The sequence below is a fragment of the Temnothorax longispinosus genome, chromosome 2, assembly GCF_030848805.1.
Source record: "Temnothorax longispinosus isolate EJ_2023e chromosome 2, Tlon_JGU_v1, whole genome shotgun sequence".
NCBI lineage: Eukaryota > Metazoa > Arthropoda > Insecta > Hymenoptera > Formicidae > Temnothorax > Temnothorax longispinosus.
Window position 1 is genome coordinate 56,375 of NC_092359.1, and position 20,933 is coordinate 77,307.

Genomic DNA, 20,933 nt, shown 5'->3' on the forward strand with positions numbered 1-20,933 from the left:
TGGATAATGTCTGTGTCTGTCAATGTTTGATGCTGATGTCGATGTGTGTCGATGTCGAGACGAACGCTAACCAGCCAAGTGCCAATCCGAAAAGTTTCATTCTCTCTGCTTTAAGTAACGTCGACGTAGGCTACGAGCTACGAGAGATACGGTTGAAGAGAAGATTCCACAAAATAGAATTTTAAGTAAAAAGAAGCAATTTAATTTCAGAGATAATTGCGAATTCTGAAGAACGGTTATCTCTCTCTCTCTCTCTCTCTCTCATCGAGATACATATTGTATACGTGAGCATACGTGAGATACGATAACGAAAAAAACGTTTCTTCGGCCGATAGAATCGGGCCCCGGTGATGAATATCTTTGCAAAAGATATTAGCAGTCGCTAAAGAGAGAGGATTGGTATGTATACGTGTATTTGTTTTGCGGGACTGATCTCTACAAAAATAAAAACACTGACATCATTTTCGTTTTTTACAGATGAACGCGCGTGAAGCTACGTCGGATTTAAAATGCCAAGTTCGTATCTATATGCCATTAACAATGAAGGGCGTGTTTTTGGATTGTCAACGTCCGGGAGTATGTGGCGTGAATTTATGTACCTAGGACTTGAATTTAAACAATTGTCAGCTGTACCACATTTTATGTGGGCTATTGGTGGTGATCGCCAAGTTTACGTTCACGTTCATGGCTTAGACATTCCAATCAGGATCAAGGAAGAAACTTATGAGAATGAAGTACGTATCTAAAATGTGTGATCAAGATATTCTGTTCTACTTGAGAACGATAGCGAATAAATAAATGAAAATTACTAATAATACTGAACTAAACCATTAGCGGTGGCTGCCTTTGGAAGGTTTCTCTGGAAGACTACTTCCAACTGACAGATACAATTTTTCCAATCAAGACGGTACAGTTGATCGTAGTAGAGACAAAGTGAAATTACCGTCGATGGCATGGCAATGGGAAGGCGACTGGCAAATAGAAACAACGTTAGATGGTCAACCGTTAGATCATGATGTAAATATAGTTTTCCTAATATTTATAAAACCTGTATTGCCGTATTACATTTTTCCTCCTCTATCTTATTATTTTACAATCTGACGCGTTTAATATGCATAAAATGAACGTGTATGTAATTGTCGCATTTTCAATGACAGAGAGAGAGAGAGAGAGAGAGAGCATAACTTTGGACTTGGCTACTTGTACAAGTAAACTTACTTGCAATTCCGAGATATCTTTGTAATTGAGAAATTTAGTTTTAATTTCTTGTTTTACATCTCTTTGTTGTTTTTACATAAATTCCATGTGATAGGTTATATATCAGTCTTTAGTATATAAAGTCACACATATTAAACATATTTTTTGTGCTTTTTTCACAACTGTTATGTTTTTCATAAGATTTTGTTTATGTATAGATTTGTTATCAGTTGTGCCCGTCACCCCAAAGAGAATCTTATGATCACAGAGAATATATGATATTTTAATAGGGATGGACATACGCAATTGATTTTCCAGCTACATATACTACAAAAAAACAGTGGAAGTCTTGTGTAAGAAGACGCAAATGGGTTCGTTATCGGAGATATAGCGCTATGAATTCATGGTGCGCTATTGCACCTCTACATAAAGATCCAACCAAGGTAATGAGATACTACGATGTCTTTTTATTCATTTTTTATCTATCTATATACACACGCGCACATATGTATACGTTTTCAGGAACCTTTTATCGATGTAGCAGTGGGCGGAAATCAGATGCCTGGAAGTAGTTCCGGTAGTTTAGTAGTTTGGGCAGTAACGGCTCACGGAAGGGTATAACTTTCATCAACTTTTAGCTTTCCTAAAAATTGAATAATTATTAAATATTTTAAAAGTTAGATTATTGCTGTCAACTTATTTAGGTCATGTTTCGTGTTGGAACAAGTACAACGTGTCCCGAAGGACAAAGATGGAGCTCCATCAAGTTGGCAAATGGCTACGAAGTATGTCAAATTAGTGTTGGAGTAACCGGTCTGGTTTGGGCTGTACTTATGGTAGGCAAAGCATTAGTTCGTACGGGCGTGACAAGAGACAATCCAATAGGTAAATAAACAAGGGATATTCTAATTACATTGAGGATTACATTTTCTAGTATAATCTTTGATAATCGTTATCAAACATATTAAAGGTGAAGATTGGTCAGAAGTGGAACCACCGCAGAAAGACTTGAGATTGGTACAAGTTAGTGTCGGTACCGATGCCGTATGGGCTATAACACATGATGGTGGAGTATGGTTTCGAAAGGGCATTCAAGGCGAAATAAGCGGTGTTTGCGAACAATTGGCCACTGGAACCGGTTGGGTTGAAATGTTAAGCAAAATGGCATTAGTATCCGTTGCTCCAAATGATCAAGTAACGATATTAATTAATTCTTAATTTACGTTGAGAATAATAAATAGAAGTGTGCGTGTGTGTGTGTGTGTGTATAGAGGACATGGCACACTTCTTTCGCTAATTTCACTTTATTTGTGTTGTAAAGGTGTGGGCTATTGGCTATGACGATCGATGTTTGTATTACCGTACTGGTATCACACGCTCTGAATTGACAGGAAAACGATGGAAATTAATAAACGCACCGCTGCAACTTAGCAGAGCAAGTAGCAACGCTAGTTTGTCATCTAGCAATAGACATAGTACTTGCGGCACACCGCAACAACAACGTCATCAGAGCTGGAGTTCCTTGGTAGGAATATTAGTGCTGTCCATATCATTTGACATTGAAATTACTCCAAGTAACAATAAAGTTTGATGAGTTTATTTAATTGAATTTCAAGCGTGTTTTTCGTCTTTGTGTGTAGAATCGTCCTCATAGTACTGGTGAAGGTACAATGTTAATTAGAGAATGGGAAGAGCAGTCACGTTCGGCGCCAACACCTACATCTTTAAAATTGTGGCAACGTACTGGTGACGGCACATCCGCAAAGAATACTCAACAAACATCTTTCCAAGATATATATCTCAATGAAGAGAGAAAGAGGTAAAAAGTTTACGTTTTCATTTATAAAAACGGTAATAAAATAGAATTGTTCCGTGTTACAGATCTGCAAATTCTGTAGACACAAGTGACTTGAACGAAGCGAGTGTTGCCAGTATAACTATATCTAACGAATCTTTAGCAAAAAGTGGAGAATCGATAATCGTTTCGGGAAAAGGAATGGGCAGTACTGTCAAGGTTAAAATTGCTTTTAGAATTGACATTAAAAGGTGTTGATTGATATGAAGAAAAAGGTTACTGAGTGAAGGCGTAAAAGAAAGAGAGAGAGAGAGAGAGAGAGAGAGAGAGAAGAGCGCGTTTGAATGATGAATTATCTGTCCTGATAGATTAATCCTGCCGCATGGAGTCCTGTTCATTCCGTCGGTTCCATGGTAGGTGTTGAAGCACATCCAGAAACAGACGGCAGTGTATTTGATCCAGATTTTACTGGAGACTCTGGAGTGTACGGCGAAGATGAAAGTGCTGGGATAATATATTGGGCCGAGTGTGATGTGTTGTGGTATAAAGTGGAAGCTGGGGCATGCTTTGTCGATCCAACAAACCCACCTAAATGGTAAAATGTCGAATTCTATATTAAATAATGTAGTCTTGTATAGTCAAAACAATTAACATTGGAATTTAGATTAATTTAGAAGTGTGCCATAACTGTAAATTTGTAATATTTTTGTTTGGATAGGATTGCCGATGGCAACGGCGCAGCGCAAGGGGAAATTGGAGAATTATGGAGAATAAACATTTTAGATGAATTAAAAGCGAGATTAAAGAAAATGTCATTTGATTCTTCGATAGTGTATGAAAAAGCAATTGAAAAGTAAGTGAAAGATATCTCGATAAGAGTTTTATGAAACAGTCTTACGAAACATTTCTTACTTACAATTAGCGATTTGTTGTAGATCATCTTGGGTGAAGAGTGGCGATGCTAAATGTAAAATTAAAAATGGCAGCTTGTACGAAGATTGCAAGATTGAACTGGAATGGATAAGCAGCGATACTGGATCATTGGATTCTGGGACCTTAATAATATTAAATTCAGATGGTGTAACAAGCATAGTACGTTGATTATCGAAATTGAAGATATTTCTAAATTTATAACGCACGATTCTAGATGTTATATAATGAGGTGAAATAATAATATTGTAGATACAATTTCCTGTCTCGGAAATTACGTGTGTCGTTTGCTGCAGTGAGCCAGGTAATCCAAGAATAGCAGTTCATACTCCCAAATTAAGTCGTTCAAAAGTAATTAGACTACAATTTGCAAGTGATACGGAAATGGAGGACTGGTTGGCGCATTTAACTTCAGGTAAGGACACGCGTAAAAACATAAACGGTACATATCAAAGTTATATAAGAAGGGTAATGTATAAAGGTGTTTTTATTTTATTATTATTATTTTTTTTTTAGTATCTTGCCAGATGAATAATGTATATGGCAGACCCGGTCCAAATTCCGTTTGGACCACAACTGCGCTAGGTGATGTGTATGTATTCGATTCTGCAATTGCAGAGGTAAAACACTCCAGATATACACCTATATTAATTAACATACGTTAATCGCAAAGAATCCCATGTTACTCCAGTTTTATTATGTGTAGGAATGCCAATTATCTGATGACGGATACGTACAAGAGATGGATGTTGCTGGTAAAGATTTGCCATTTGAAAGCATATTACAAAATGGTTTTGGATATGGTAGTGCTCTGAGAATTATAGTATGCGTTCATGATGACGCTGACAGGTGAATTAGACAAATTTAACAATTGTACATCTCTCGTTTAATTTCAGAGAGAGAGAGAGAGAGAGAGAGAGAGACTGTGTTAACTATAGCTGTTTATTTCAGGTTGTCTTTTAATCTCGTCTGTTATACTACAACATTCGTGAGACAAAAGACTGTGACAGACAGTCATGACATTGCTTTACATTTTAATCCAAGACTCAAAGAAAATATTATTGTACGGAATACATATCAAAATAGTCAATGGGGAGATGAGGAAAGAAATGGAGGTAGTCCATTGAAAGCAGGCTGTGACTTCACGTTGTACATCGTTTGCGAAGAACGCGGTTATAGAATTTATATTAACGATAGCGAATATACTTTTTATAGTCATCGAATACCTCCAACCAGTATTACACATCTACGTATCAAGGGATTGCTGACTTTATGTAGTATCACGTATAAATCTACATCTGTAAGTGAAACGTTTTATCATTTATACAACTACTTGTTTCTTATCTCATGTGACATTGGTCATCTTCGCAATTATGAAGAAAATATGTATTTTACTTTTATATTTTATACAGGTAATTGTTGAACCCAGCATAATGTTTTGGAGACAAATTGGTGGGCATTTAAAAAAAGTTGAAACGTGTTCCGTGGGCGTTACTTGGGGCTTCGGTTACAATAATACTGCTTGGGTATACACAGGTGGTTGGGGTGGCGCGTTTCTCAAAGGTATTTAATATTAATTTTTATAACGATGTATCTGTGTATGTTTTGTACAAAAGACAAGAAGGAAGAAAAGAGAATTATAACAATTATTTTGGACACGATAGTACTTGGATTGAATTAATCGATCTCTAATTTGACGCAAATTGTTAATGTCAAATAAATTTATATAGGTTTGGGAACTAGCAGTACCGGAATAAATACGATGGTAGATACCCACAATTATTACGTATACGAAAATCAACGTTGGAATCCAGTGACCGGATATACCGCACATGGACTTCCAACGGACCGATATATGTGGAGCGATGCAACTGGACGGCATAAATGTACACGAGAGCATACGAAATTATTGTCAATGCATTGGCATTGGGTAAGTGGACGCGAGAAAAAGAAAATGGATCGTTTTGAGAATATGAGTCGAAGCTAGCGATTCACTTGAGTTCTTTGATGGGAAATTATTAAGAAATAATGTTTATCGTTGCGACATAATTCTTTGGATTAAAATAAAAATATTTTGATATTTTGAAGGTATCAGATTGGATCGTCGACTTTCATACACCTGGTGGCGTTGATAGAGATGGGTGGCAGTACGCTACTGATTTTCCGTCGCAGTATCACGGCAAGAAACAATTTACCGATTATGTTCGAAGAAGACGATGGTTTAGAAGATGTCAATTAACGACCAGCGGGCCTTGGCAAGAATTGGGAAATACGAAACTCGTCGATGTTTCTTTATATGTATGTTTAGGTTTTTTTTTTACCATTACCATCTTTAAACATTTCGGAACAAATATTTATTTTATGTCTCTTTTGTTTCTGTTAATTATATAACAGGCGATTGGAAAACCTGGCACAGATGGTCCTATTCATGTCTGGGCGGTTGCTGCAAACGGAGAGGCTTTATTTAGACGAGGTGTTTCAGAGTCTTGTCCAATGGTAGGACTATTTAAATTGCACTTGTTCTTTTTTACGTATAACATTAATGTATAGACACGTGTATAGATGCGTGTGCGTCAGAGTTTCATTGATTAAAATATACGTGCCATATATTTCGTGTTAATTTTCAAACGAGTATAGTAACCATTACGATACAGCGATACTTTTTGCACAAAAAATCGGTTTTTAACATATTTTATATATTAAATAGGGAGTATCATGGGAACACATACCAAGTGATCAGCCCTTAATTAGCATATCGTGCGGTCCATGTGGACAAGTTTGGGCTATTGGAAAAAACGGTTCCTCCTGTTGGAGACTAGGCATCAGTGTTACAAAACCAACTGGTGTGAAATTTATAAAATATTATCATGAAAACATATGCATAATAACTACAGTTACCTCTTTTAGCCAAATTATTATAATAATTTAACATACATGATAAATATTTGGAATAATTGATATTTTGTCAAAAATTTAGGTATACAATGGCAAAATGTCGAGCCACCTTCAGGCGCTCAGTTGAAGCAAATTTCAGTGGGAGACGATGTGATATGGGTTTTGGATACAATGGGTCGGTTGTCAGTACGCCGAGAAGTACAACCTAATGTTTTCCCCGAGGGAACTCATTGGCAAACATTACCCGCTATGCCAAACGATCCTATTCATATAGGTATCAGATACACTTTTTTTGTTCTTTCCTTTACCCTCTCTCTCTCTCTCTCTCTCTCTCTCTCTCTCTCTCTCATTACATTGTTGGAAATTAAATCACATGTAAACATTCGTAGATATGTCAGTAGCAAACGCTAAGCAAGGATTTCGCCATGTATCCGTTTCAAGAGAACAGGGACAAGTTTGGGCAATTTCAGGAGCCGGCATTATTTGTCGAAGAATTGGCGTTACTCATGAAAATCCAGCTGGAACCGGATGGGTGACCGGTATAGGAGTAAGTAGCGAGACCAAGTTTTAACAGGTTGAAAATTGATTTGAGAAATGGAGAATACGGTCTACGATCATGTGAAATCGTAACGGGATCAAATAAAAACTAAATTATTTTTTTTTTTCTAATAACTCGTAAATAAATATAGATACATAACTATATTTTTTCAATATATTTAATAAAATCATTTAATAAAATCACTTCTCATGTTCGAGATAATCGCATCATTCGAGAGTGCACGTGCATTAATTTAGAAAAAGTGCGGAATTCTCTTATTCTTTCAATATTCTCTCGTAACCCACATGATATTATTAATTGAGAAAAAATAAAATTTTTATTTATTCCTAACAGGCAAACTGGCAAAACGTAAGTCTTGGTGGACTTGTAAATAAAGCGAAATAATCTTAATTGCGATTATATTAAAGTATAGGCTATTAGGTAACGTGAAATAATTAACAATGTTGTGATTGCCTTAATCGTAAAATGTAACATCACGCGTGTATACATGTATGAACATAGAGGCGTGTTCCATATAATAAATATTGCTAATTTGTAGTTAATAATCGTAATATACGTATAAGGCAAATTACTCGACTCTAATGCATTGAAAACTTCTTCCTCGGTATAACGAGTACTAAAGAAGTTGAGATGATACAATTAAGTAGTTGACAAAATAAAATATACAAGAAAATACATAACACATACATGCACGTTATTTAAATTACTTTTTGAGTTACAATTTGCATCAAAGTTACGAATATTTACATGATAAAACAACAATATCATTGCATAAACATTTTGTTATTTTTCTAGTATATCTAGGACCTAGAATATATGACGAATAACACGCACAGGCAGGCACAGACTTCTATGGAATACTAGACCAGTAACATCTGTGGACGCACAGGCGAAAAGCCGATGCGAGGTGCAAGTGGTAGTGGGGGATGCGACCATATTGAATTAGGTCACTACAGGTGTTCAGTTGCTCATGATATTAAAATCTTGGCTGCATTCCGTTTCACACATGATGCGCATAATGCAACATTTATCCTTGTTGTTCACCGAATATTAAACAGGATCAAATGATAAATGATGCATTATGTGCATCATGCGTGAAACGGAATGCACCCTTTCGCTACTCTTATAGCATTGAACTCTTTCTTTTGAACACTTTGTATAATGCATAGCTTGACCTAAGTTTATGGCGGTAGGCATCATGGCCGTCGCCTGTTAGCGGTCTAGTATTGCATACATAGAAATCTGTGGAAGCAGATAAATATAATAATAACATCAATGACTAGCAAAACAACACAAAATGCTTACAAATATACAAATATACGATGCAATTAAAAATGCTAGTCTGTGATTGTGTAAACATTCCAATAAGCGTAACAATATTTATCGGATAATATTTGAGAGCTACTTCGCTAATTTTTATGAACCGCAGAAAGCTCATGTAAATTCGTATTATAATTAATCCGCTTGACTGATAAAACCTTCTTGACAATAGTTAATAACTTAATTTTTTCTTACATATAGCTAATACTTGGTTAAATTGTAAAAGTAAAGAATATATAGTAAAACATTTTAGAGTAAGAAAAGGCTATATGTACGTAAAGTTATTAATATGTATGTACATTGCCAGTGTATTAAAAACATCATTGTATATCTTATTGTTAGCCTTAAAGTATTTTGTTCACTATTTTATCGATGTAAAGAACGCAAGCTATTTTCATTTTACAAATATCACAATAAACACACTGCTTTTGTTATTTATCATTCTTGTTGCTCTTACGTTACGAATACTAAAACGGACATTGTTGTGGAGGATGCTTTCGTGTTTTTCGTAAAAAAGAAATTTTTATCAAAATGATGTCACTATCCGAAACTTCTCTACGTATTTTTGTTGTAACTTTTCGTTTTCCGCCTTATCTCTTTTCCCTTGCTCACTATGAACAATTCCGTAAAACCCATAAATGCAGAAGCCTATATGCATAAGAATTGAAATGCAATATTATTTGATTTAGATTAAATTATATTATCGGTTTGCAGGCCTTAATTTTACTTTTACGACAGAACTTACCGATCAGCAACCAAGTGGCGAATCTAATCCACGTAAAGACGTCTAATTGGAGCATTAGATATATGTTTATAAAAATACTGAGACATGGAATAAGCGGGACGAGAGGCACCTACGCATTACAGAAATATATTAAATTGATATCAGATTTTCCGCCGCGCGACATCGCTATGCGTCACTATGCTACATCGTAATTTATAATTAATATACACAATATGAGACAATATCTTTTACCTTGAAAGACAATTCAGTTTTTTGCACCGGTTGCCTACCAACCGCTGCTAAATTCAAGAAAAGAACAATCACGAGTACAGCTAGTATCATAGATATCGCGACATTTCCCGCGAGCAGGTGTGCGCCCATGTTATTAATCAGAAATGTGATGATACATATAACGATACCTGAAACGATTGAAACGATTGAACTTTGCAGACCGAGTATTCCTATGACTCACTTTGGCGTACATACATCCATATATGTAATATAAATATATCGCGTTTGCCACGAATATTATAGGTATATATGTATAATATGGCACGTAATGTCAACAATTTAATTAATTTGCGTAAACTCACAGAGCAAGACAATGCCGGCATTTGCGATTCTGCTGGAAAGGTCCGTTGGTTCCTTCCGATTGTGCAAATTGAATAATTCCTTCAATATAGTATTTACAGATGTAAATTGGTACGTGCTCGTTGGCAGTCGCCCAGGAGTGTTGCTAGTGTTTTCTTCCTTTTGATATCTGTCATAAAAATACGTATACGTATACGTGTAGGTATCACAGGCAATACTTTCTATTACGTTTCGAAAGAAATCGAAATAACGTTACCTCAGTATCAAGACGCATATCGCTACTATCGTATACGCGAGTAGAGTCCCGATAGACATCATGTCGATCAGTTGGTGCAGATTGAAGATGAGTGTCATGAGACCTGGAACGGAGCAGCGTTAAGGTAATTAAGGTAATTAAGAGTTAAATATATGGATCGATATATGTGTGTGCGTGTGTGTGTAGATATGTATACATTACAGGGAGCTTGTGGCACGCCTCGAGAGTCGAGAGTCGAGACGCTGCACGTTTACGTACCGATAAGTAAAGCAGAGAGCACCGTGCCATAAACAGGCGTCATAGTCTTAGGATGCACTTTGGAGAGAGTCTTGAATATTATGCCATCGCTAGCCATGGCGTATAGGATGCGCGGTAAGGGAAACATCGCGCCCAAGAGACTGGTGCAGAGCGCGAATATCGCGCCTACGTTGACGATCCACTTGACGACAGGCCAGCCGATCTCGTCGAACGCGTGCGGGAAGGGCGCGTCCGCGCTCTAATAAAGAGAGACGAATCGCTTGATTACTCCTGAAAAAGCCTGAAAATCCTATAGGCCTGGAATCTGGATTTGAATCTCGGCCAAATCAAACGTATATTATTATACATTACGATCGACTGATACGACGAATACACGTACGTTGAGACAACGAGAGTTGAGCGAGAAGATTTCAAGGGCGATTTTACGTGTTACTTTACAGGGTGAATCTGGGTGAATCATCTCACCTGAGCGTAATAAGGTAGCATCATCGTTAAGACCGTGGAGACCCCGAAGTACGCTACGAATATAACGATTAGGGATAACACGATCGCCAGAGGAATGTGACGTTGAGGATTCTTGGCTTCCTCGCCAGTGGTAGCGACCGTGTCGAATCCCACGAATCCGTAAAAACACTTGGCCGCTCCGATCATCACTCCGTTGACGCCGAACGGCATGAATCCACCGGTCCCTCCGTGTTTCACGGAACTTGGAATGTCTTGGGCCGCGATCGACCAGTTTGACGGATCCGCTGTAAGCGTATTCGGTGAATTCGCTCCTCGACCGACCGACGGAATCGTCAAGGTTCACACCTTGGCTGCATCCTTTAGCTACATATATGTTATTTTCAAAACGCTCGAATCGTCATCGTTTCACGAGAGGTAGTTTCATGACGTGAGGTGGTAGTCTCGTAGTCACTCATAGATCATAGATCGCGCTAATCGTATGCTTATACGGCTTACGGCTTACCTCTTATCGAACCTGCGACGATGACGATGGCGATAGTTATCAAGTTTACGACGGTGAACACATTGTTTAAGATGGACGATTCTTTCACTCCCACGCATAGTAGGATCGCTAGCAACATGACCATCGCGAAGGCGAAAAAATCAGGATACTCTGACAGGAAAGAAACGCCGATAGGCATAACGGAGCGTAGAGCGTTACCCATGACGTTTCCTATCAACGCGTCGATATAATTGCTGAGACCTCGAGCGACGCTCGCTGTACCTGTAAAATCATATTATTATGAAATCATATATCGCGGTCCAACGATCGTCCGCGCGTAAATCTGGCTGGTCTAGGCTCCCTCGCCCTTTTCGTTCATTTCTCACACGCGCGTTCTTATATGCTCACCAATTACATATTCCAGAATTAAGTTCCACCCTATAACGAAAGCGATGAACTCGCCTACCGTTACGTAACTATAAACGTACGCTGATCCGGCTTTTGGCACTCTTGACGCAAATTCCGCGTAACACATACCTACAAGTAGGAACGACACGATAAATATGTAATAAATACGTTAAGTTAAAGAGTTAAACGAACATCGCACGTACACATGCTATCACGAAAGCAGATATGCGTCGAGCGGACGCTCGCGCGCGATTCATCACACGTTACGAGGAAATCTGGGGTCACACGAGCCGGATTTAATTCGTTGGAGAATTATAATCGTTAGACTTGCGATTATGTGGCTTAGTATAGCTATTTAATACATTTGATATACATATTTTGATAATAGCGAGGACGATCGAGGCGTTCATGGTTTTACCCGCGAAAGCAGACGCGACGGCGGCTATGAGGAAAGAGACGGAAACGGCAGGGCCAGCCGTCTCTTTGGCCACGCTTCCAGCAAGAACGTAGACGCCTAAGCCGAGAGTCGCCCCTACGCCGAGGGCGGTCAGGTCGAACAGCCCGAGGACTCGTGCCAATCGTTCGTCTTTCGTATCTTCATTCTCCTCTACGCGCCTCCTCCGCGACAACGCTCTCCACAAATGGCTCGTCATATCCGCGGCACGCTGCCCGCCGCCCGGCCTACGGCTCTCCGTTTCTCTATATTCACTATAGACGCGTTTCACCAGAGCTGTGTCAATAACAATAATGCGTACTAATCAATAAATATATTGTCATATTAATCATTAATCAGGCATTATTTACGAAAGAAAATTCAAGCGTCATCCGGGTATTCGGTGTATACCGCCGCGCGCCGCGCCGTGAGTAGATTATATTAAATCAGATACCGTTCTGAAAGAAGAGCTAGATATATAACTGCTGTTAAATATAATTCTAGCAACTGTTAAATAGCTCTAGCAACTGATATTGGTCGACCACAGTTTTCTGTTTAAACCCGATTTGATAATATTTGATAATTCTCGATCTCGATGTCACGCGTATTGTCGATCGTGTATTATATGTTATTATGTGTATTTCGCCTCTCGATATCTTGCGCGCATAATTCGCAGGAAAGCTGTCAGCTGACATATTCTCCTACCAGGAATGTGATTGCGAAACCTTGGAAAAAAACCTTGTAAAAAACTTTGCACGTTTACGGCAAAACGGCATGTATAAAACTCGGCAAGAATAAATGGACTTGCGGCGGCCGGACGTCGGCGTCGCAAAGTATCGAGATTAATAGTTTAAGATATAATCTAATCGAGCTTGAAGGAAAACATTCCTTTCTCGTTTTTAATATTTTACGGTTTTACGCAATAGCGAACAAGCTAACAACCTTAATTAATTCAAGACGAAACTATATTGAATCCATTTATCAGAATAAAGAGGAAAATGGTCGAGGAATTTAGAAATGGTAATTTCATTTAGACGTATTTTAGATATACGAGAGATCTCGACCTTGTACATACATATATACACAAGTAAATATGTGGAAATAGCAAAGCCGCGCAAATTCTGTCCGATTTTGTTACTGCCACGCGGTGTAACATTCAACCAGGCGCCACTCGACCTTGCTGCCACTTTCTCTCTCTCCTCTCCGTTCACTTATTTAATTCCCTCCGTACTGTGCTTTGCACTAGCGTATGTTTGCTAGCTCTGTTATGTAGCGACAATTAACTAAAGGTATTCCAAGGTTTCCAAGTATCCCACTTGTAGTAAGAGCCATTTTGAAGATAACAGTGATAATAGAGTATACGTACATTTTAAACGTACGACGATATATGCATGTGGCGGATATGACCTTGCTCAGAAATTTCAGGCAGGAAGGCAGGGAAGTCGACTTGGTTGACTAAGCGACGCGACGGAACGACGGAAGGCTTCACGATTAATTCTCACGGACGGACTATTCGTGTAATATATCCTGTCTGATATAATATGTATATATATCGTGCGCAATTGCGTACATATATCCGCGTACGTCCTTTCTGCGACTGCGATTGCGACGCGTGCAAAAAGCTATATAGGATCTTATCTTTTAACAACCACGAATGATGCAAAATGTAGCCTTACAATTAGTCGTTATATGACCTAGCTAGTCAGTTATCAGTTTTCATGCTTAGATATTCGGATTGTAAAAACGTTTGGCAGTTAAGAGATTGTAAACGTTTATTAATTAAGACAACACATTAAGACGCGCAACATACATTAGCAACCGCCGCCGCGGACGATAAGAATATAAAACCTATACAGAATAAATAGATAATTTAATACAATGGTAAATGCGATGGTAAAAAATGATAATAATAGGAATGTGTGTGTGTGTGTGTGTGTAATAACTAGAAACGCGCGGGCGGGCGCGCGCCGCGCGCATTCGTATCGCTTCGTATCGTTACGTATTTTCATCAGAGAAACCAAAACGAATAAAACATCTACTAGCTTGACCGAAAAAGCAAACCAAACCCAAACGCGCAAGGTAATAAGTTCTGATACTTTTTGAGACAGCAACCAGCACCAGCAACATGCAGTGCGGCGCGGCGCGGCGCGGCGCGGCGCGGCGCCGGCGGTGCGAGCTACCTACCGCGAATACCTTATAATACTACGCGTTATAATATACCTACATTTTTAATTAAAGTCCCGAGAACTCGCGATAATCATACAAAGTACAAGGATAATCAAACAAAATGTATATATGTACAAGGTTTTCGCTTTTACTCCCGTTACTCGCATATAAAACGCGCTCACTCGCCTTGAACTCAAAGTCGAGTTTAAGTCGAGAGAGCAAATATTTACAAACCGTCTCTTACACTTGGCTTCACATCAGGAATCACGTGTGCTCGTGTTACTCTACTCGTGCAACCGGACTAGATTACACCTAGAAGAGGTGTGAGTAGTGCCCTACCCTGTCCTGTCCTGTCCTGTCACCTCTCATGCGATATGCAGATGCAGCGTATAAAATATATCTTATTTATATTTTTCCGACCAATTCATTTCATTGGAAAATATCCTTGGAATCCTGATGACGGATCAATGATTATTATTATTATAAAATTAATTATACGAGAAGACACGCGAATCTCATTTTTATTCTACGCGATAACATAATTTACGCATCTTTTATACCTTTGCCAGCTCTTTGAAATATCTACCAAAACAAAAATCGGGATAATCTTTGTATTCTCCTGCTATTAAGAAATCTTTCTTAGCTTTTTTCCTCAACGATATATTTATTTCATCATTTGCTATTTAAATTGTGTCTTTAATAGGCGCGCGCGGCACGTATTGCGAAATAATCACCTATCATTTCGATTAAACAAATATAATTTGATAAGAATCTTGAATCAAGAGAGTCCGTCAAGAGAGATTTTCGACTATTATATATACATATTACGCATTTTTTAAACAAAAATAATCGTCGAGCACCGTCGTGATAATCGTACAGACGATTTACTCGATTATCGTAAAATTCAAACAAACATTCTCTCCGGAAGCCATTACGACGAGTTTATTTAGTTTTCTAATTTTCCGACGAATTAAATGGAGTTATTTAACGTCGCCAGTGATCACCGGCGATCAGTACCGAGAATAAAACGTTCCTGGTTAATTTGCATCGTCATCTATTCAACAAGGATATTCAATTCGCAATCTCATTCCCTCATTCCCTTTCAGGGGCAGTTGTATGTATGTACAATCCCAACGTACTTTGGATCTCCGTTTTGATTCAATGCATTCGTAATAGAAGACTTATATTACATTAAAAATCATATTATTCAGTTTTATCAATAATATAATTTCTTACCGAAGTTGCTGAATCGACTAAAAGTATTAAATATTATATTACTTCTTCAACTGCGCGCATTTATTTTTGAGATTTTATAGTTCATGTTACATATACTATAGAATTTCGGAAATAAATGCGCGCCGTTCTCAATAAAAGTGCGTTCTAAATACGAGCCAAAGTATTTAAAATAACAAGTGACAGAGTAATAATTAATATATACATTATTGATCAGTGCTAATCTATGACGCTTTTGATCACAAGATATCAAACATTGAAATTACAGAGAAAGAATATTGCGGACAACAGTTAGAGCAATTAATCCTAATAAGATATCTTTTAAACCGAGAAATTTTATTCTCAGGTTTAGAACATTTAGAGAGTAGAAAATAGTGTATGTTTTTGACTTTGTACGACTTTGATTTACATCTTATCAAAAATCAAGAAACCCGTGTTAACTACGTGTTGTGCAGATGTAAATAGGCATATTCGATCTTGTAGCTTCGACATGCTATTCTTCAACACACACACGTTCACGAAACATTCATATGCACAGGATATGTGACAATGTTTATATCAATACTCCCACGTACGAGGATCTCCACGACACTTTCACATCCAATAACAAGCAATTAATTAAGTAGATTTACTCTGACATTAAGATTATGATTAAATACTTGTCGCGATGTTATTAACTAAACAAGCTTACCTTAGTTTGAAGATGTGTATAAAATGGGAATATTATATATAATATGCACACATATGACACAAAATTTTACCGACATAGAGCGAATAATGTGAATCAACGTGCTGGAGCGTCAATCGTACTCGAGGAGAACTGATCGCTTCGACGGACGAGCGCAAATTAATAACGTACTGTAATTTCACGATGCCCACTTTCCACCTGTCTATGTAACAATAAGCTTCAATGTTCCCCCACTATATTATTGAAGTAGGACATTTACGTTGCATTACGAGCCGTCGTTGTGCCGCTATCGCTGTGTTGTCGCAAACTTCCAGTCACATGTCAGACACTCGGACATTTACGCATTCTCGAGATACATATATATATATATATATATATAAATTACGTATACGATCCCCTGAAATTTCTTTTTCTCACTTTTAAAAGATATTTTTCAACACTTTTGCACGAAATTATGTATCTTACTTCGTTTTAACTGGATTTATCAAAGCATTGGCACGCCTATTTATCTTATTCTTACTATTCTTACTGTAAAAAAACTTACGAGTTTTTAGATATTTGAGTAAATTAATTAAATGGCCCATCCTGGTCTTTTTATACATAAATATAAAGAATATTTTTCTCTTTTTCTACGTATGACAATGTATTTAATGAGTTTAAAATACAAAATACACACGTATGTCACATAAATACGTATTCATACAAATTTTCTTACGTATCAATAAGTGTACTTACTGGAATATATATCCATATTATAATGTTATGAATTCTGTTCGATCGATACACACACAAGTTGGAATAAATTATCGTAATGTTTTTTACCTTGAATTAATATCTACTTGAACCGAGAGATAATGTTTCTAGTTTGTCTATCGAGTTCCAATTCTAACATATGACAATCAATTTAATAGTTATCACTGTAATCTTATTGTTTGCATTATAACAACCTGTAGTTTACTGCGGCGAATCTTCCATGTAAACGTCCTTGGACGTGGTTATGTTCGAAAGCGATTAAAATTATAATTGTTTCACGCCAGTAAAGAAATATTGGTAATCACAAGGACTGACATTTACAATATGTGATTTAAACATTCTATTTTAATATAGAATTTGTTTCAAAATATGATATTAGACAATAGGTTTGAGATTGATTGATTGCTAACGTGTACATCTGTAAACGAATGACGAGGTGACGTATAGTTTGCAAATACTAAATTAATTATGTTAATATGCAAACGATAAAAAATTAATTATTATAATATATTATACACGTTTGGTTGCTCTTTGGCAGTGTTTATGGCAGAATTGACACTAAATAGACAATTTTAAGATCTATCTGTAGACTTTCTATATGTTTCAGGATTTATCGCACAACCAGGACACGTGTGTAATATCTCGTGAATAAATATCTCACAGTCTAAACAAAACGTTTGATTACACTTTCCGCAAGTATATACCTAGAAATAAATACATGTGATATAATCTTGGTATCTGAAATGCTCAAACATTAACTAAATGTTGATTTCCTCTACATTGTGATTCAGAACTGCTTGATATCACCTCTTTCACGTGCATAGTATACATGATGTCTTGACAGATTTAAAATATATTTGTCTTTGATAAACATTCGTTCACGTTGTCACAAGCTTTAATAATTTTCTATAATAATAGATATACATATATATATATATATATATATATATAGGAGGATTACCTTTTTGTCCTTTTGAGCAAAGGTTTTCTGGCAACCAAAGCAGAAAGAGTGATCGCCCTCAGGTGCACGTTCTTTAAAAAGATCCACAGGAAATAGATAATGATACGACCGCGCTAAATGTGGAGCAGAAACTAAAGTAAGACCACAAGCTCTACACTCCACAGGGAGTTCGCAATGTTTACTGAGGCATTGGGGACAAAGGTAGCCAGTAGTCATAAGTTTAACCGTTTCGTCGGAATTTTGTGCATGGCTGTAAAGAAAAAAGGAAGAAAACGTTTAAGTCTTATCAAAATACTAATAAAGTATCGTATGACACGAAGCATGTTATTCCGAATGTTTTACGCACTTACCACATACACACCGTCATAGATGTATCCGGCGCACTAGAATGTAAAGCATGATGAGGAAATCCCATTTTCACGAGCGCTGCATCTACGCGCGTTGCGGCAGGCGGAGGATCTACATGTGCGTTCAATTGCTCCTTATAATGTTTATCATCGAGCGCAACGCTGTGTTCGCCACCGGTGATGTTTGCCATTCGTTTACAAATGTATAATTCAGCGGCCAATCCTATTACGCTACATCTAATACTGTCCAATTTCATGTTCTAAAACAAACTCGATATTGAGAAAGATATATAGTATATTTTCGAAGGACATTACACAAAGAGCAACAAAGAGCATACTCGTATCGTTTCGTTGATGTCTCCAGGGTCGCACGTAGTTAAGGCCCCTATGATTACCAATATTTCTTTACTAGCGTGAGACGGCAATACGTTCAATAACTTTGTGGCCAATTCTAAAGAGTTTTGCAAAGAAGGTTCACCGCCTACTACAGTTTGTTGCAACGTTTGCACGTCCTACAAAATAGACGATAAGATTGAGCGATGCGAAATATTCAGAATGAGGATAAAGTAACAAAACGTTATAATATTACCTTAACGTGCTTCTTTGAGTTACCAGTCAACGCGCTAACTTTCTCAGCCCTTTTATTTCTAGTTATAATTACACCCAATTGACTTATAGGATTTTGATAGAAGAATTCTTCGATAAAATCTTCTAGAAGCTTGAGACACACGTATTTAATAAATATATACCCGTGAACATGTATATATTATACTTATCGCGTATTCCATCATTATACCTTTAGAGAACACAGAAAACGAGTTGGCTTTAAATCTTGACTCGACATTGATTCGGAAGCATCTAAGATAATATAGAGATGTCTCATCATTCCTAATCTGGCACCCTGTTTCCTTTCCAACTGACGTTTTCTCTTAGCATTGTGGATAATGTCTGCGACAGAAGCTTCCAACAAGCCGTGGTCATCCTCCTTGATCGCTTCCCTATAAATCCCAAGCAAGTAACCAAACGTTACAGATCTATGTTCGGCTATGTTAGCCGATCGATACGAGACATGAAACTTTTATCTATACTAGTTAAGGAATGCCACTGATAGATTAAAAACGTTTATAGATATAAGTATATATAACCAATGTAAACGTCATACCAAGTCTTTTCGTAACCAGTTTCCCAACGATACTCCTTTTCCTCGGATTCTTCCTCCGCCATTGTTCGTCGAGACAAGATATTCTACACATAGTAAAAGGTATCACCGTTAGAAATATGAGAGATAATGAAAAGTCAAGATATGAGCCACGTTGACGTGTACACGTACACTGGTGGTTGACTCACTCTAAAAGTGTCTACTTGTTTAAACCGCGCAAACTAGTGCAAACTCCTATCCTCAAAGAATATCGCCAGATAGTCTTAGGCTTAGGCACGAAGAATAAGAAAAAAGTAATGCGATAGATTTGTGCCATTCGTAGCCGTAGCGCTACGTTATAACAGCCGTTCCGTTGCTGCATGCATGCTACATTCGACGTAAAATGGATATGTGAGGTGTTGAAAGATAAAAGAGAGGAAAGACAATGCAAATAGAAGTTTAAAAGGGAGAAGAATGGAGAAGAAATCTCGCGTGAGAGATTAAAGCAGATAGACAAGACAGAAGGTTGCAAAAATTCGAGTCGGGCATCTCAGACATCAACCGATAAAACGGTAGCAACGTAATGACTAACCCGGCTTTTCGGAATGGCCAGGGCCAGGGCCAGGCTCGTCACTCTCACGTTGATAGTTGATATCTGACTGACCGACCGCGACCGACAGACACCCACGTGCTACGTGCCCGTACTCCATTCACGCATCGGTATAGTTTACGACGCTACTTCTATTTGCGCTACTTAGAAAATGGAGTGATTAGCGAAGGTGACGTATCTCGGTATCTCCAAAGAGTGAGAAGAGATGGTCGAAATTTGAAATTGACGAGAGGCGAATAAACCATTCTCGATCAGCTACCTGGGAAAATTCAAAGTTTCGGAGCTGCGAGTTGTGGTGGATAAGGTGGATCCGTGCTCCGGCTCCGGCTCCGGCTCCGGCTCCGTCGAGGTCGAGGCGGGTTGGCAGGTATATAGGCAATTAGGCAGCCGTGACAGGCAATGCAGGAGTGCAGGCAGCGTAGCAGGACAGAACACAGAACAGAAGTATGTACATCAGAACAGATAACAGAGAACATGCATGTCGCGGGCGCGGGCGCGGGTCGCCTCGGAGCATGCCGGATAAAGCGGTAAAGGTAAATATTGTATGTAATGTACGTATGTATGTATACACACTACGTCTCTGGTCTCTGGATAGGCGGGATCGGCGGGATAACTGCGAGTGCGACGACCGACGACTGACATGAGTGATCGAGTGATGAGTGACGAGAGGCGACACCAGGCGACACTAGACTCTAGACTAGAGGGCAGGCGGGTCGGGCGACGGG

The 20,933-nt window shown here is 38.1% G+C and overlaps 3 protein-coding genes and 1 long non-coding RNA gene across 12 annotated transcripts; 1 reads left to right on the top strand and 3 right to left on the bottom strand.

The window, feature by feature from the left end:
• Positions 1-5: 5 nt before the first annotated feature.
• Positions 6-9,130, top strand: Pex23 (peroxin 23). Of its 2 annotated transcripts, XM_071769822.1 has the most exons (25): positions 6-399; positions 478-734; positions 835-1,017; positions 1,488-1,640; positions 1,720-1,812; positions 1,902-2,082; positions 2,168-2,391; positions 2,519-2,722; positions 2,838-3,016; positions 3,079-3,211; positions 3,361-3,587; positions 3,711-3,845; positions 3,928-4,084; positions 4,175-4,337; positions 4,439-4,542; positions 4,629-4,771; positions 4,874-5,222; positions 5,335-5,485; positions 5,653-5,852; positions 6,011-6,220; positions 6,317-6,418; positions 6,630-6,765; positions 6,900-7,091; positions 7,207-7,364; positions 7,710-9,130. In XM_071769822.1, exons 2-25 carry the CDS (start codon positions 510-512, stop codon positions 7,758-7,760), a joined length of 4,053 nt encoding a protein of 1,350 aa, XP_071625923.1. In that variant the 5' UTR covers positions 6-399; positions 478-509; the 3' UTR covers positions 7,761-9,130. The 2 variants fall into 2 exon arrangements, with proteins under 2 accessions (XP_071625923.1, XP_071625924.1); XM_071769823.1 differs by lacking the exons at positions 6-399; positions 478-734 and having other exon boundaries at positions 878-1,017; positions 1,416-1,640.
• Positions 1,645-4,044, bottom strand: LOC139808177 (uncharacterized). The gene is made up of 2 exons (XR_011730795.1): positions 3,909-4,044; positions 1,645-1,840 (listed from the first exon to the last, which is right to left on the bottom strand). It is a non-coding gene; the product is annotated as an uncharacterized lncRNA (long non-coding RNA).
• Positions 8,422-16,538, bottom strand: Slif (cationic amino acid transporter slimfast). 3 transcript variants are annotated; one of them, XM_071769841.1, is made up of 11 exons: positions 12,298-12,532; positions 12,083-12,154; positions 11,880-12,008; positions 11,493-11,753; positions 10,991-11,274; positions 10,526-10,763; positions 10,268-10,370; positions 10,014-10,180; positions 9,673-9,839; positions 9,442-9,550; positions 8,422-9,344 (listed from the first exon to the last, which is right to left on the bottom strand). In XM_071769841.1, exons 1-11 carry the CDS (start codon positions 12,530-12,532, stop codon positions 9,223-9,225), a joined length of 1,887 nt encoding a protein of 628 aa, XP_071625942.1. In that variant the 3' UTR covers positions 8,422-9,222. The 3 variants fall into 3 exon arrangements, with proteins under 3 accessions (XP_071625942.1, XP_071625944.1, XP_071625943.1); XM_071769843.1 differs by lacking the exons at positions 12,083-12,154; positions 12,298-12,532 and adding an exon at positions 16,403-16,538; XM_071769842.1 differs by lacking the exon at positions 12,083-12,154.
• Ssl1 (general transcription factor IIH subunit 2 Ssl1) lies at positions 12,475-20,913 on the bottom strand. 6 transcript variants are annotated; one of them, XM_071769865.1, is made up of 9 exons: positions 20,782-20,886; positions 20,468-20,491; positions 19,623-19,705; positions 19,257-19,458; positions 19,050-19,178; positions 18,799-18,972; positions 18,464-18,720; positions 18,114-18,363; positions 12,475-12,609 (listed from the first exon to the last, which is right to left on the bottom strand). In XM_071769865.1, the coding sequence occupies exons 1-9, from the start codon at positions 20,848-20,850 to the stop codon at positions 12,601-12,603; spliced, it is 1,197 nt and encodes a 398-aa protein (XP_071625966.1). In that variant the 5' UTR covers positions 20,851-20,886; the 3' UTR covers positions 12,475-12,600. The 6 variants fall into 6 exon arrangements, with proteins under 6 accessions (XP_071625966.1, XP_071625961.1, XP_071625963.1 ...); XM_071769860.1 differs by lacking the exon at positions 12,475-12,609 and adding an exon at positions 14,067-17,856; XM_071769862.1 differs by lacking the exon at positions 12,475-12,609 and adding an exon at positions 14,067-17,856 and having other exon boundaries at positions 20,468-20,547; positions 20,782-20,816.
• Between the last annotated feature and the right edge of the window lie 20 nt (positions 20,914-20,933).

What these genes read in the sequence shown, in the direction of transcription:
- Pex23 (XM_071769822.1), top strand. Translation starts at nt 510, where the DNA reads ATGCCAAGTTCGTATCTATATGCCATTAACAATGAAGGGCGTGTTTTT. An exon ending in ATCAGAGCTGGAGTTCCTTG is followed by an intron (nt 2,723 to 2,837) that starts GTAGGAATATTA and finishes CTTTGTGTGTAG; the next exon opens with AATCGTCCTCATAGTACTGG. An exon ending in CAGTGTTACAAAACCAACTG is followed by an intron (nt 6,766 to 6,899) that starts GTGTGAAATTTA and finishes TCAAAAATTTAG; the next exon opens with GTATACAATGGCAAAATGTC.
- Slif (XM_071769841.1), bottom strand. Translation starts at nt 12,532, where the DNA reads ATGACGAGCCATTTGTGGAGAGCGTTGTCGCGGAGGAGGCGCGTAGAG. An exon ending in TGCTACCTTATTACGCTCAG is followed by an intron (nt 10,764 to 10,990) that starts GTGAGATGATTC and finishes TCTCTTTATTAG; the next exon opens with AGCGCGGACGCGCCCTTCCC. An exon ending in ATATGCGTCTTGATACTGAG is followed by an intron (nt 10,181 to 10,267) that starts GTAACGTTATTT and finishes TTTTTATGACAG; the next exon opens with ATATCAAAAGGAAGAAAACA.
- Ssl1 (XM_071769860.1), bottom strand. Translation starts at nt 20,850, where the DNA reads ATGTCAGTCGTCGGTCGTCGCACTCGCAGTTATCCCGCCGATCCCGCC. An exon ending in GAAACTTTGAATTTTCCCAG is followed by an intron (nt 19,706 to 20,467) that starts GTAGCTGATCGA and finishes TACTATGTGTAG; the next exon opens with AATATCTTGTCTCGACGAAC. An exon ending in ACTCAAAGAAGCACGTTAAG is followed by an intron (nt 18,973 to 19,049) that starts GTAATATTATAA and finishes TCTATTTTGTAG; the next exon opens with GACGTGCAAACGTTGCAACA.